The sequence below is a fragment of the Poecilia mexicana genome, unplaced genomic scaffold (genome assembly GCF_051168715.1).
Source record: "Poecilia mexicana isolate PSO_F unplaced genomic scaffold, ASM5116871v1 scaffold_20, whole genome shotgun sequence".
In the NCBI taxonomy this organism is placed as follows: Eukaryota; Metazoa; Chordata; class Actinopteri; order Cyprinodontiformes; family Poeciliidae; genus Poecilia; species Poecilia mexicana.
Genome location: NW_028263389.1, coordinates 11,589,797 through 11,604,795, shown reverse-complemented (window position 1 = coordinate 11,604,795; position 14,999 = coordinate 11,589,797). Strand labels below are relative to the sequence as shown.

The 14,999-nt window shown below is 42.1% G+C and overlaps 1 protein-coding gene and 1 pseudogene across 1 annotated transcript in view; one reads left to right on the top strand and one right to left on the bottom strand.

Annotated features, from left to right (window-relative positions):
• prex2 (phosphatidylinositol-3,4,5-trisphosphate-dependent Rac exchange factor 2) overlaps window positions 1–14,999 on the top strand; it is a 101,219-nt gene that overhangs the window by 17,193 nt on the left and 69,027 nt on the right. The window contains exons 2-6 of the mRNA XM_014975713.2: window positions 237–308; window positions 1,599–1,721; window positions 3,872–3,976; window positions 7,518–7,619; window positions 8,340–8,501. Of these exons, the coding sequence (XP_014831199.2) occupies window positions 237–308; window positions 1,599–1,721; window positions 3,872–3,976; window positions 7,518–7,619; window positions 8,340–8,501 (564 nt within the window). The remainder of the gene's footprint in view (window positions 1–236; window positions 309–1,598; window positions 1,722–3,871; window positions 3,977–7,517; window positions 7,620–8,339; window positions 8,502–14,999) is intronic.
• LOC148153386 (uncharacterized) lies at window positions 12,063–14,313 on the bottom strand (annotated as a pseudogene).

Below are 14,999 nucleotides of genomic sequence, written 5' to 3'. Positions count from 1 at the left end.
ATCTCAATTCACACTCTGTCGGTCTCTCCATCTTGCATCAATTGCTGCTTAATGTTGCCTTTGAAACGCAACGCTCTGCAATTATAGATGGCTGTGTTTTGAGATATCGGATTTCAGTTGTGAGGATCGCAAATGTTTTGTACACGTGAATATGTGCAACAATACCCAATTAGTGTCAAATCTAGCTGGCCTTGAAGTAATTTAATCCCTGTTCTGTTTTTCTGCTTTTTCTTCAGGTGTTCCTACATCGCCTCAACCAATACGCAGCCACCAAAATCGACAAAAACATCACAGAGGAAACGGTGAAGGTAAGCAGAGCTGGTGAAATAACACTGAAGGTCATTAACTTTTGCCCTCAACATTCCAGAGAAACCTTATTTATTCTATAGCTCAGTCTGTGAAAAGTTTGGAAATGACATGCAAAGCTAAATCAGTCCTAGTAAGGAGTGTTTTTTTTTTTTTTTTTTTTTTTTTTTTTTTAAACTAAAACAGCCAAGTTCTGAATGGAGAAAGACGTAGGCGATGCAGGAAACAGCTGCAAATATCTAATCTATTTATAAATGATTTCGGCTGTAGGATAATAAAGGACGCTCCGTCGCAGTGGGAGCCTCTCTGTGAGCTTGCTTACTTTTTGAGGTAAACACGCATTCAGAGGATATTTACTGCACGTCCGTGTTTTGGAATATGTCCCCGTGTCTTAGGTTTTGTTTGGGAACATGCTGTGCGGAGAGGGTTTTTTTAGATAGCAGGGGGTTATTATGGCTGCAATGTCACAGAGGGGCTAAATGACAGTGACTCCTCCAGAGTTAAAGCCCAATGATCAAAGTTCCAGTTTTTTTTTGTTGTTTTTGTTTTTGGTTTTATTTTTTGATTTTACTGTTTGCATACCGTCTTTAAAATTTGTTTTAACCCCAAAAACCAACGAGAGAGCTCTGATTTTCATGCATTCATGTTATTGAAGCAGACTGTAACATCTGGCTATACTAAAATTATTGCAAGACTGATGAGGAAAAAACATCATTTATCTACCCTGCTTTTTAAATGTAGTCATAACCTATGAACTTATAATTGCAAAGTGGGAAGGGGGGGAGGGTTGGTTTTCAACTTTTAAATAAATCTATAAATATCTTCCACCTTTGTGTGATTTTATTCTTGTATAGATATATTTCGGAATGCATAAACAGTCAAAAGTTGTAATGAGTGTACAACAGTAAATTCTATTTTTAATTGAAAAACAAGCTACAAAAATAAATAAGGTTTTATTCTCCAACACCCTCACCCTTGCGGAGAGCAAAGGGGTGGGTGTGTGCGGTGCATACACGAGGATGACTGATGGCGCTAAGACCCTCCTCCTGGTTCTGATTGGTTGTTTCTGACAGAGCTATGTATTTTTGCAGATTGCTGTAGGAACAAAGGGGGAAGGCAGAGGAACTTGATTTTTCTTTTTTTTGTCACCGCATAGTGACAGTTTTGACAAATATGCAAAAAAACATTTTTTTTTTTTTTTTTTATAAAAAGTTGCATACTGTAACTTTATGCCACAGTGAAACACAGTTGCTTTTGTTTTTAGTTAACAATGCAGCATTTTCACCCGTCAGGTTTTATTCTCCAACATTGAGGAGATTCTGGCCGTCCACAAGGACTTTCTCTCCATGGTGGAGGAGCTGCTGCAGCCTGACCCTCACGCTCACCACGAAGTCGGCCACTGCTTTTTGCACTTTGTAAGTAACTTTTTTTTTTTTTCTCCTCTTTCGGAAGCTTTAAATGTGATTCGGTCTCCGTAATCTGAAAACTTCCTCCAAAAGCACACCAAGGTCTACCGCAGCACAACAGCAAATGAAACGATACTCCACATGCCATCAATTAATCTCTCTGGATTACTCACGATGAGACGGTGCGCATGTGTGACATTCTGGATGTGGCTCTGATATACCGATCAAAGAGCCAATATATCACATTACTCCGATGCAGAGCCTTGAGGCGTACTGGCATGTTATAGGTTTTAAAGTGTAATAAATCTGAACATCCTTCTGTTGGACTTCTGCTCTGCGCTGTTGGAGACAGGTGAAAAGAAAGCCGATCTATCTGCGGTACAGATGGCAGAAGGTTTACTATGAGATGATCTGATTTAGGGGGTGGGCCGCTCTTCAAAGCTAAAAACTGAAAACTTATGACTATAATTCAGTCAGAAGTCATCATGTGAGTGCACAGAGATAAAACATATTAGACGCTGCTCTTCTGCAACGCTGTAGAAGTCTTTTGTTCATGCAAAAACTTTCCCATAAAAAAAAAAAATAATCCAGTTAGCTGTTGATTGATGGCAATTGGGGTAATCCCTTGAGTTTCATGCTTGCGTCAGTCTGTCTTTACTCGTTTGAACTGCACTAATGGAAACCCCACTCTAAATTTATTAACATTTTTCCAGGAATAACATGTTCAGTATAGATATTAACGCGTTAACTTAGAATTTTACGTCTTGTAAGGACCCAACTTGCTGTTCGGACCTCCGTCTTCATCGCTGGGGCTCAGCAGCTTGCCTGCAGACGGGGGTATTTTTCGTTGGTCTGCTGTGACTTTGTAGTCAGTGATTTAGAGGCTGTGTGATCTGGTCTCTCTGTCGATTCTCGGAGACAATGGAGCATGGGGTGTCATGTGAATAGCTTTGGTGGAAAGTTGCTGGTCATATTGCTACAAGACAGATGACAGTATATGATGGAAGACCCGACCCCTCCGCCCTCCGTCTTTCAGATGCACGCACAGACTCTCGCCGCGAAATACATTATGTCCTTCAAGATGAATGAAAAGAGTTTCACAATGTATATGTGTGCTCAGTGTTACGATATGCCATTTTTCCTCGGGGTTCTCAAGTTCAGCAGAGCCTTCAAAATCCCTACAATGTAAATCAAAAGCAATGCAACACTGAGAAACTTTCTAAAAGTTTTATTTACTGAAAAGGTTTGGCGTTTACTTTCATTTTCACACGTGCGTTCATAAGCAATAAATCAATAAATCGCATAATAAATTAAAATGAACTCGATAAATTGAAACGAGCCAGATAACTTCCAGCTGCATGCTCATTTGTGTCTCTCTCTTTCTACCAAAGAGACTGGATGATAAAAAGTTTCACTCTGGTGCATCGACTGACTCCTCCCCTTCTCGCTTCCATAGAGTAATGGGCTCGACACATGGGAGGCGAAGTCGTTCCCTCTCCATTCATTACTTATGGAACGTGCGCAGTGAGGCGACTAATACTTGCGCGCCTCCTGCCAGGCAACCGATAAAATTTGCGCAAGCTATGTGATTGGGGGAAAAAAGAAAAGTTTAACTGCATCCTAAAGGACTGAAAATTAATGTGACAACTCTGCCTATGGCGTGTGCTTGTAAATCCTTCACCAGCCCTGTTTAGTGAAGATATCTAAAACGTGGATCCTGCTATGAAAGTATGTTAGGGGTATAACTACTTCAAGTTTTTTTTGCCCAGGACCAAATCTCTTAACTGAGTGGAAATGTGGCGATGAGGCCATAATTCAAAAACCGAAGAAGAACTTTAGGAATTTCAAAATACTGATTGCATTTACCATAGTTTTTAATTTTAGTATTTCAGTGATAAAAACTTCTTTCGAAGTGGCTAAATTATTGGCACATACTTTTTTAGCGCTTATTTCTGTGATGCTTGTCACAGAAAAACTACAACCTTTTTTAAGATATTGCGAGTAAATGCTCAATTAAAGTGTCAGGATGACTAAACATTCTTCAAACTGCATCTCAGAACACCGAGGATCTAGTTTACACTGCTATTTATGCCCTTATTTGTTTTCCTTTGTTGCCATTTTTTCCTCTGGCTCACTTTGGCTTTCTCTGTGTCCCGCAGAAGAGCCGTTTCCAGATTTATGATGAATACTGCGGGAATCACGAGAAGGCCCAGAGGCTGCTGCTGGAGCTGAATAAGATCAGAAGCGTCAGGACGTGCTTACTGGTGAGAGATGTAAACATCAGTGCGTGTGAGCTGAAACATAGATGGGCTTTATGCAAACCGTGACCAGCAGACAGACACTGGACAGCATCAAGGCCGGACCGAGACGACTCTGCCCCAATGTGTGGGCGGATCTCTGTTTCCTGTCCTGCTGTTCCCGGGAAACTTTCACTTCCACAGGGGAGTATCGTGTTCCCAGAACAAAGGATGAATATATCCTTAGTTCCAGTTCACAGAATGCACTCGCACTTATTTGCTGCTAAGCTCTAGATCTTGTGACTCCCAGTTTTTTTTTTTGTTTTTTTTTTACTGCTCATCATCACTTCATTCTCTCTTTTAAGGTTTTTTTTTTTTTCTTGTCGGCAGCTTGGACACATCCAGAAAACTGAACTTTGCTGCACTTTTATGAACCGATTGATTTTGCTGCCTCCGATACAAACTTGTGACCTTTTGTTAGTCTGTAATTGATAGACTGAAAGTTTCAAATTGTCCTTGCAGACGCTTTACCCGTCATCACAGAGCAGTGGCACCACAATCTGTGTCTGATTGATTCTTTGTGTGCATCTTTGGTCGTGGTAGCCAGAAGAAGCGCAAAATTAATTGACATTGATTTATGGCCTTGACCTTTTGGGGACCTAGCCTTCCATCTGGGGCCGTTTGGGTTTCTTGTTACTCTCCAAGCTGCACACAAAGCGATGTGTTGCTATACCTCAGCTTACCTACTGGGAGCTGCAGTGACCAGTGAGAGGATATCCATTAACCTCCAGTAAACCTTTGGCTTGATGCCTGCCACAAAGTTTAGCTTAGTGCTTGCACCGTAATGCATGAGAGCACATTAGCTAAATTTTGTGTTAGAGGGGAGATGAGAATGATCATTGCTAGCTGACCTTGCAACCTTTAACTTATAACACAAGGGTAAGGGCCGCTTTGACCAAGTGAAGGTCAAAGTCTTAATTTAGCTGCGAGTGGGGGATGGTTTCTGACGTTCTGACAAAGCTTTGATGTAACCATTTCAGATTGCAGCTGGGAATTTTAGCAGAAACATCCTGGTCATTTTTATTTATTTTAGTTGAAGAGGGGGAAGTCACTTTGAGCGTGAAAGATCAGTTGCTGTGAAATTGAGTTTTACTTATTTAAAAGACAAAAGAAAAAAACGTAATAGTTGTTGCTTAAAGCTCTCTAGAATGTTATATAAGCAGAAACCCTGTGTATTTCTTAAATAATGTAGAGCCTTACCTTAATTGTCATATTTCTGAAGGGCTGCCAACATTTATTAAAAGAGCTTGGACTGAAAGAAACTTGTTCTCTCTTACACCTTTTAGCACCCGAAAAGAAAAACACAAATGTCTTGACGTATTGTTTTAAATAGCTTTATGTGTCTCTACTCAAAACACCTGAGGGATACTAAAACTTTGTGGTTTCTTCCCTCAGTGACAACCTTCACACTGAAGACTGTTATTGTTAGCCGAGTCAGTAGAATGTTTTGATGGTACATTAACTTAGAAAATGCTCAGATATTTTAGCAGGGCAGTACGCCAAATGATAAATTGCATTAGACCTACTGAATAGTCATGGGAAATGAACATGTGGATTATAATTAAATCAGCCTTATTTGATTTGATTGTCAGATCAAAGCCAAAGCAGGAAATGTATTGCTTTGTGTGCTATTTTTCTGAAAATTTGGAAACCTCTTCTATTTAGTTCTCTACTGTTTCTTCTAAGCTGTTTGACAGAGTAAAATATCTCAGTAACACAAACCAATCTTCTCTTTCTTATTTTTCTCCATGACCATGACGCTCCCCCCCCCCCCCATCACTTATTCTGAGTTTTCACACCCTAGGTTTTTTAAATCCACACAAGGTGTTTGCACAGACAAGGAGAGTTAATTTGGTAACAGTTTATTTGAAGGGGTGTGAATAAGACTGACATGACACTGTCATAAACATGAACGAGTCTTTATGAATGTTTATGACTGTTGTCATGAAGTGTCATTCGGTAAATAATGACACTTTTAATGCAAAGTTGCTCTAAAAGTTGCATTAAAAGTCCATTAAAGGTGCCAACTTTGCATTATTTTGTAAATTATAACTTAATGCAAAGATGGCATTTTTAGTGGACTTTCAATGCAACTTTTAGAGCAACTTTACATTAAAAGTGCCATTATTTACCAAATGACACTTCATGACAACAGTCATAAACATTCATAAAGACTACTTTATGTTCATGACAGGTGTTATGTCATGTTTTTGACAGTGTCATGTCAGTCTTATGCACAGCCCTTCAAATAAAGTGTTACCGTTAATTTAACTTACTAAATATAGGACTGGAATTCAGAGTGGGGAATGCAGGGCACCTCTAAAATAGCAAGACATTAGATCAATTGGGATTGCAATTGAATGTATTGTGCAGCTTTACTGTGCAGTCATGAAACACTGATGTAATAATATTCAGAAATGCAATGTAATATGTTTCAAACTTTCTGAACAGTACATAGTAGTCAACTTAGCATGCTCAGGTGTGACCAGTATAAACTTGTCAAAACAAAATCATGTCTTAACTGACTTTTTCTTTCAACACAATGGAGATGCAGTATAGCAATTCTTCCCTTTAAAGCTCAAGGAAATCCTCTACCAGACCCTTTTCTCTGTTCAGGAGAAATAAATCTAAAACCTAAAAAACATGTGATTGATAGCATGCCTACTCATACCAACAAAGCATCAAAAACAATAAATTTGATGGTAGAAATGACATAGGTGCTGGACTTGGATTTTAATCTCACTGCAATTGCAGAAACAACCACTCAAGACTATATTTGTCCTTGAGGTTTCTCATGTGATCAGGGCGGAAAACGTGCTCGCATGTGAGCCACAGACGAGGTCTGTTGGATTTATTAGCAAGAGTCATGGAGAGAGCGGGCATTTATTGGCGCTTAACAATCGCCTCCCTGCAGCGACACTTTTGGATTTGGATAAAATGGCTGGGGTGGCATGTTCCAAGGAGACACCATGACGCAAACATCAAAAGCTTATATTTGCATGTGAAGGCAGTGGGGACAGACACCCCTCCTGCGATGTGCACGGTTTGTGATTCAGCGACGAAGAGCAATTTCAGTGTTTTTTTTTTGTTGTTTTTTTTAAAGGAGTCATGAATGTATTTGTGAAAATTCTTACATATTTAGGTCGGTCAGACCTTATCTGAATAACGTAAAACAAATACATCAAATTTTTATTCCAGATTAAACCGTTGAAACTAAATAAACGTACAATGTCTCTGTCATCGCTCCCCCAGCTGTTAAGCTGCCATTTCCTCCAGCTGAATTCAAGCATTAACCTATTTCCACATTTATTCTTTGAACATAAATGTAGATTAATGTTTGCGCCGAAGGAAACAACTTATTAATCTTATCAAAAATAACCCCCATAATTAATTATTATGGCTTGCATGTGATGGAAGAAAAAACGTTTCAGCGATTAGAGGCTTCCACCATTAAAACCTCACAGACACGGCTTAATGATTAACCTGCCATCCGTCTTCTTTGCTACAGAACTGCATGCTGCTGGGAGGCAGGAAGAACACAGAGGTCCCACTCGAAGGCTACTTGGTAGCTCCCATTCAGAGGATCTGCAAGTACCCGCTGCTGCTCAAAGTGAGTACGGCCCTCATGTTCTGCAGACACCGACGGGTCTTTGCTTTAGTTCAGAGGCTTAGCCACGCCGCCTCTATATTACGAGGCCTGTCGCCATCGCTCCTTGCCAGCTCTTCGTCCAGACACACCAGCTGGACTCATCCACACCTGCACACCCGCTTCTTAGCTCAGACTTTTTCCCTTTTTTCTGCGTGAAACGCGAGTGAAATCCAATGCGTTTTCAAAGGCTGTGTTTCTGACTAGGTGATCTGAGCGGTCCCATGTCATTCATCTTGTTGAGATCTATTAATTCACCCAGCATTCCCTAAACAGCCACTAGCATGTGCACAAGGATGCTGTAATAATAAGGAGGTGGTGGGGCGGGGGGTAACCTGATGCTCAGCCAGTTGAAGGTTTCCAGCTGCTGATAGCCATCAGTGGCTGCAAAGATATCCAGAAGAGTGTAAATCTGCCCTGTGGTGGCTGACATGCTGAAGGACTGTTTAGACTATGAGGTTCCCATCACTGTTGGTAGGCCACGACAGGCGGTGGCACAGATCTGAAAAGCTGCTGGAGGGAGAAAAGTGAAGCGGAGAAGAAAAATGTAAAGCGGTTTTCTTACAGGTTTTTCACGCCTCATCTAAACCGTAAGATGTAACCAGCTGATTTATGTCTCCTGAAAGCAAAAGCAGGGTGTGATTGTTTTTCCTCTGTGTACATGTGCTATTTTTAACTTCAAAGGAGCTGCTGAAGAGGACCCCGAGGAAGCACAACGACCACGCGCTGGTGCAGGAGTCCCTCCAGGTGATGAAGGCGGTGTGCTCCAGCATCAATGAAGCCAAGAGGCAGATGGAGAAGCTGGAGATTTTAGAAGAATGGCAGTCCCATATCGAGGGATGGGAGGTGGGTCTCCATCAAGGACTTTTAATTTTTCATTACCTTTTTGTGCCACCGTTTCATTTTAGTCTACTTTAACTTTTGACCGAGGGCTTTTTATTCCAGATCTTCAAGTCGTGTCTGCTACTCGGTATTCAGGTCCGGCAAACTTCAATATATTTTACTGAGTGTTGCGAAGAACATAAGGTAGCCGTTGAAATTGTAACTGTTCTTTTTTATTGCCGAGTGCTTTACGCGGACATGCCGGTTAAACTGTAAATAACGTAAAAAAAAAAAAAAAAAAAAAAAAAAAAAGACAAACAAAACGTCAAATACTTAATATTGCGATATTCAAAGGACACAAACTTAAACATAGCTTTACAAGCATTAATATATAACTCACCACATTGGGCAACACTCATGAACATTGGTAATATTGGTAAGATGTGAATATATATGGCAGGTTCGGCTTGTTAGTGTGGTTGCTAGGCAACCTAAGTACACTAATGGTCCGCAGTTCGTTTTCTTCTTCTACACATACCAATATAAAGCAACTATAGAGCCCTCTAGTGGAACGGGAAGAGTGAATCCAACATCCCGGCCCCGATGAACTCTACAGATGTTCATCTCAGAAAAAATTGGTGAACGTAACAACCTTAGATAAGTATTTAATTCTAACCTTGTCAAAGACAAAAAAAAACCTTTTCAAATGAAATCTCTGTTACTTTTTTGATAATTGAACTTAAAGTGGTGACTACCAGTTTACAGTAATCGTGATAAGATTGAGTGAGAGTCATCTGTCGCGTATAGAAAACGCACACAAGCTGAAAAATAAGTAAATCTACTCATCCATATTTCCTTCTAGTAAACACAGTTTGTGTATAGGTCGGGTGTATGTGCCTCTATGAGTCTTTACTTGCACTGATCGCACCAGACCATCAGCTCCAATGTTGACATCAGTGACCAAACCAAGAGGCCACTGACTGCGAGGCGTGCATTCATGCAGGATCAGTACAAGATCTCCGACCTGATAGTTTCTGGAATGGTGATTCCACTTCTGCCTCTGCTGCAGGTTGGGTAGGTACTCCTTCACCCACCGAGCCCAGAAAATGTCTGCTAAATACTGGACTTGACGCCAACGTCGACGGTACAGATCCTGTTTTACAAAGTGACCAGGAGGCAGAGTGCACTCTGATCTCAGCAGTAGCAAGTCATTGGGAGTCAAAGGTTGACCATCCCTAGGGTCATCTGACAACTTTGTTAGTGGTCTCCCATTGACGATGTTTTCAATGATACAGAAAAGTGTCATTAATCCTTCATCCTCCAAAGTCTGTTGTCCTGCAACCCTCATAAGAATTGAGCGCACAGAACGAATCTGTCTCTCCCATACACCCCCCATATGTGAGGCGGCAGGAGGATTAAACTTCCATTGCGTTTCTCGCTGGAGTAGATGATCCTCAATCCTCTGCTGGTTCCATCCTTCCAGAGCCTTCCGTAATTCGTGACAGGCACCAACAAAGTTCGTCCCGTTGTCCGAGCGTATTAGTTGAGGCGTCCCACGACGAGCCATAAATCGTTGAAGAGCATTTATGAATGATTCTGTGTCCAAGCTGTGCGCCACCTCCAAGTGGATGGCCCTGGTAGTTAGGCAAGTGAATAGACAGCCATATCTCTTCACCTCACTCCGTCCTCTTTTGATGGTAATGGGCCCAAAATAATCAATTCCGACGTGAGTGAAAGGCGGCTTACATGGAGTCACACGATCAATGGGCAAGTCAGCCATGTACTGAGTACTGAGTGGAGCCTTTTGTCTTTTGCAAGGTATACACTGTGCTAGGACTTGCTTCACTGCTATGCGGCCTCTGACAATCCAAAAGAATTGTCTAATCTCAGCAAGTACCCTTTCAACTCCAGAATGACCTGTGAGTTTGTGAAAATGCCATATGATAAGTTTGCTAATATGGTGGTTTCGAGGCAAAATCGCTGGGTGTTTTGCAGCTTCAGCTATTGGAGCATTGGTGAGCCTTCCTCCAACGCGGAGTAATCCATCACTGAGTCGTACTGGAGTTAACTTCCTGATGCTTTCTACTTTCATTGGACAAGTAAAGTGGGTGCGTTGAACGTAGTCAATGATAGCAATCTCTGCCAGTTTCATTTCGTTTGGTGTTATTGGAGCATATAGTCTGAGTTCAGTCTTCTTTAGAAGGATATTCTTAGCTCGTAGGATCAATACAATAGCTCGTTTGAGTTTGTGCCAGGAGGAATACCTCTGAATGAAACAGTCGATTGCTGATTGAATGGTGAGCTTAGAAGACATTGCATATGTCTGACTTGACTTCTTTACCTCCGCTTCAGGAGGTAAGCTTCCTAGTTCAGGTTGGCAAGGCCATAATTCTTCTTCCTGCCACAGGAAGGCAGGGCCTTTGAGCCATCGCTCACTGTTTGTGAGTTCTTCAGCAGACAGTCCTCTTGAAACATCATCCGCAGGGTTTAGTTCTGTGCAGACATGTTTCCATTGTGAGGCTTGTGAGACTTCTCGGATCTGTGAAACTCTATTGGCAACAAAGGTTTGGTACCTTTTCTCTTCGTTTCTGATGTAATGCAGAACAATAGTGCTGTCTGTCCAGAAGACAGAATCCAGGAGGGGTAGCTCAAAGCTTTTACGGATCTTCTGATCAAGCTGTACCGCTACTACAGCTGCTGCCAGTTCTAGTCTTGGAATAGTACTTGGTTTGACAGGAGCTAGCCTATTCCTAGAGAGAACGATATTACAGTACTTGTTATTATTGCTTACAACCCTAAGGTAGCTAACAGCACCATAACCCAATTCAGAAGCATCACTGAAGTGATGAAGTTGCATGGTGACTGAATCTGCAGTAAAACCTTCAGGTCTGAGACACCGAGGCACCTGTAGTCTGTAGAGTTTTGGTAGATCGTCTAACCACCGGCCCCATTGCTCAGCAATGTCACTTGGGATGGTTTCATCCCAACCTAGCTTCAAGCGACATAGTGCCTGAAACAATGCCTTTCCCCGTAAAATAAATGGGCCAACTAACCCCAGGGGGTCATAAACTGAGCTTATTGTACTTAGCATGCCTCTTTTAGTGTTGGGTTTGTTCTTGACTTTGATGATGAAGGTGATACAGTCATTTGTTATGTCCCAGAACAACCCCAGCGCTCTTTCCAAAGATGGATCTCCATCCAGGTCCAACAATGGTACTTGATTAGCATGTTCCTCCTCTGGGATAGACTGTAGAACCTCAGTTGAATTGCTTGTCCATTTAGTCAAGCGAAACCCTCCTTGCATAAGTAGGTCAATTAGCTGTGCTGCTAGACGGATGGCTTGTTGGGGTGAGTCTGAGGATTTCAGGCAATCATCCACATAGAAGTTTCTTTCTACGGTGGAGATAGTATCTGCATCATATAGATGTGCATGATCTGATGCACACCTCCTCAATGCAAAGCTTGCTGCGCTTGGAGACCACACTCCGCCAAAGAGGTGAGATGTCATCCGGTAAGTAATTACCTCATTATTAGGATCGTGGTCCTTCCACCACAGGAACCGTAGCACATCTCTGTGTTCTGGAGTTACATGTATCTGATTGAACATGCCCTCAATGTCCGCCATTATGGCGACAGGACCTTGTCGGAAGCGGATCAGCACATTTATTAATTTGTTCGTTAGATCTGGGCCCTGGTGGATGACGTCATTGAGAGATATTCCATCATATTTTGCTGCACAGTCAAAGACGACTCGTACCTTTCCAGGCTTGCGAGGATGAATCACTGGATGATGTGGGAGATACCACACTTTGTCATCGTTGTGGTTGAGCGACAAGGCTGGAACTTCTTCTGCATATCCTTTATCAATGGTTGACTTCATTGCTTTAACATACTTGTCTTTCAGATCTGGGTCCTTTGTTAATCTACGTTCCAGTAGTTGTAGTCTCCGTGTTGCTAAGTTGATATTGTTAGGCAGTGTCACTACTTCATTCTTAAAAGGTATGCCTAAGGTATAGTGTAAGCCTTCTTTGGTAACTGAGTTTTCCCACAGCTCAATCACTTTGTGATCATTGATTGACAGATTGTTCTCTTGAGCGGGGTCGTCAAGTTTCCAAAATCTTTCCACCTGTGTATGCAGACTTTGATCTGACTTGAGGAAGTAGGCCTTAGCTTTCCTAACTTCTTTGTAATCAATGGGTCCATTTATGGCCCAGCCGAGTACTGTTCTGGTAGCGTAAGGGTCATTATCACCTCCTACGCGGTACTCTTCAGCTCTGAGAAGACGGGGAGCATCTTGTCCAATGACAAGGTGCACATCATTGGAATTGATGCTGGGAATAGGGATATCTGCTAGGTGATCCCATCTGGCTGCCTCGTCGGGTGTCGCGAGACAGCTAAGTCCTATGTTTAATTTCTTAAGTGTTCTCACACCATTAAGTGTGTAGATGCTGCCATCGTGCAGAGAGTCAATCTCAAGATCCACACTTCGAGTAAATAAGCCTTCTTGACTTCCTCCTACAGTATCAAGATCTAACCTTGTAGGCTTGCCTTTGACTTTTAGCTTCTTGGTCAGTTCTTCTGACACTAAACTGGTGTTGGCTCCAGGATCAAGTAATGCGTATGTAACAGAACTGATGTTTGTAGCTTTTCCCCTAACGACCACAGGAACGATAGGTAAACAAACTTTACCATTTGCAGCTCCAGCGAATCCACATGTGACATTAGGAGATCTGGTAGGTTGTGTTTGTTGGGTAGTTTTATTGTCATCAGTGGTGTCCTGGCCTGCTGTTGTATTCTGTCTGTTAGTGTGGTTAGGATGCAGCCATTTGTTGTGTTTCTGTCCACAGCCAGGCACGTTGCACACCCAGTTGCGCGTGCAAATCTCGGCGTTGTGCCCAATCATGAAACAGTTTTGGCACAGGTTTTTTTCTTGAACAAACTCCAGGCGCTCTGGAACTGTTAGTGATCGAAAACCTGGGCACTGGTTTAAGAAATGGTGCTCTGAGCATTTAAGACATTTTAAATAAGCTGGCTGCTTGGTACGTGTGGTCTTATTCTCATGGACTGCAGCCGCCTTGACAGTGGTGGGGTAGTTTTGATGATGTTTCTTTGAGACTTTGGTAGGTGATGCAAAGCTTGACTTCTCATGTTTCTTGCAGCCAATTAACCCACCAAAGACTGGATCAGATCTCTTTTCAGCTTCTATCTCCACAAAGCTGACAACGTCGTTGAGATTAGGTAGACGTCCTTCCTTTGTGATGTCGTAGTTTTTATTTAGCCACTTGGCCCTGAGATCTGAAGGTAGTTTGCTGATTATCTCAAATAACGTGCGGCGACCACTGAGCTCTTCCTCACATTTCATGGCAGCAAGTGTGTCCTTACAGCCTCTCAGCTGATCTGCGAAGTCTCTGAGTTGCATATTGTCTCTTATCTCTTTAAAGTTCAAAACCTTTTCAACCCAAGCTTGGGAGATGGAATGAGGATTTCCAAATCTTGACTTTAGTCGGTCAAGTGCTTCCTTGAAACCTTCGCTGGGATTGGAGTTGTACAGACAGTGACTAATAGCATCTTGAGCCTTTCCTTCTGTGTACTGGTGCAGACGGGTTAACTTTTCTTCAGCAGGAACAGACTCTTTGTCCACCATTGCAGTGAAGAGCCTCATGAACTTCCAATACTGGAGGGGGTTACCATCAAACTTGATCAGATCTGTTGGTGGGAGCCTGAGAGTGTCTACTTGGGCTTGATACTGCTGCCTTGAGAACTCTAGCAGTTGTGAGATTGAATCATCTGCCATCTGGAAAGGCGAGGGTCGTGGTGTAGTAGGAATTTGGCCAGTTTTAGGTGTAGAATGGAGATCTGCTGTTAGGGCTTGCATCTTTTGCTGATTATGTAGCATCTGTGCATCCAGCTCAGCCTTGTGACGTAGTCGCTGAAGTTCTAGCTCAAATTCCTCCTTGTTGAGTCTAAGCATCAGCTCAAAGCTTTCTTTCTCTTTCTTTCTTAGGGCTTGGATTTTTTCTAGTTCTGATGATGTGGAATCTTCATTTATATCAGCTGGAGATTCACTGAACAAATTAACTTGTGCAGTTACACCCAACTCTTCATCAACGTCTGGATTAACACTAGCTTCATCTTCCTCATCTTGAAGCCAGGCTAGAGCTTCATGACGCACGTCATGAACGTTCCTTAAGATAAGCTTCTCATAAGCATCAGACTCTTCTCTGTCGATATCATCAGTGAGCCGAGAATGATAACATTTGTGTGCCTCCTGAAGTTGTGCAAGGGCTAGGTCGAGGCTCTGCAGCACTGACTTTAATTCTTCCGGCTTATTTTCTCTGATTTTTTCATTTGCGGATGTTATCATCTTAGTTACAGCCGCTTTCGCTTGTCCTCTCTTCCTCTTTAGCGTAGCGAGGTCTATTTCTCCCGCAGAATCTCCGGTTTTCGACATAATTGCCTTGTGTTTAACTTTATGTTGCGAAGAACATAAGGTAGCCGTTGAAATTGTAACTGTTCTTTTTT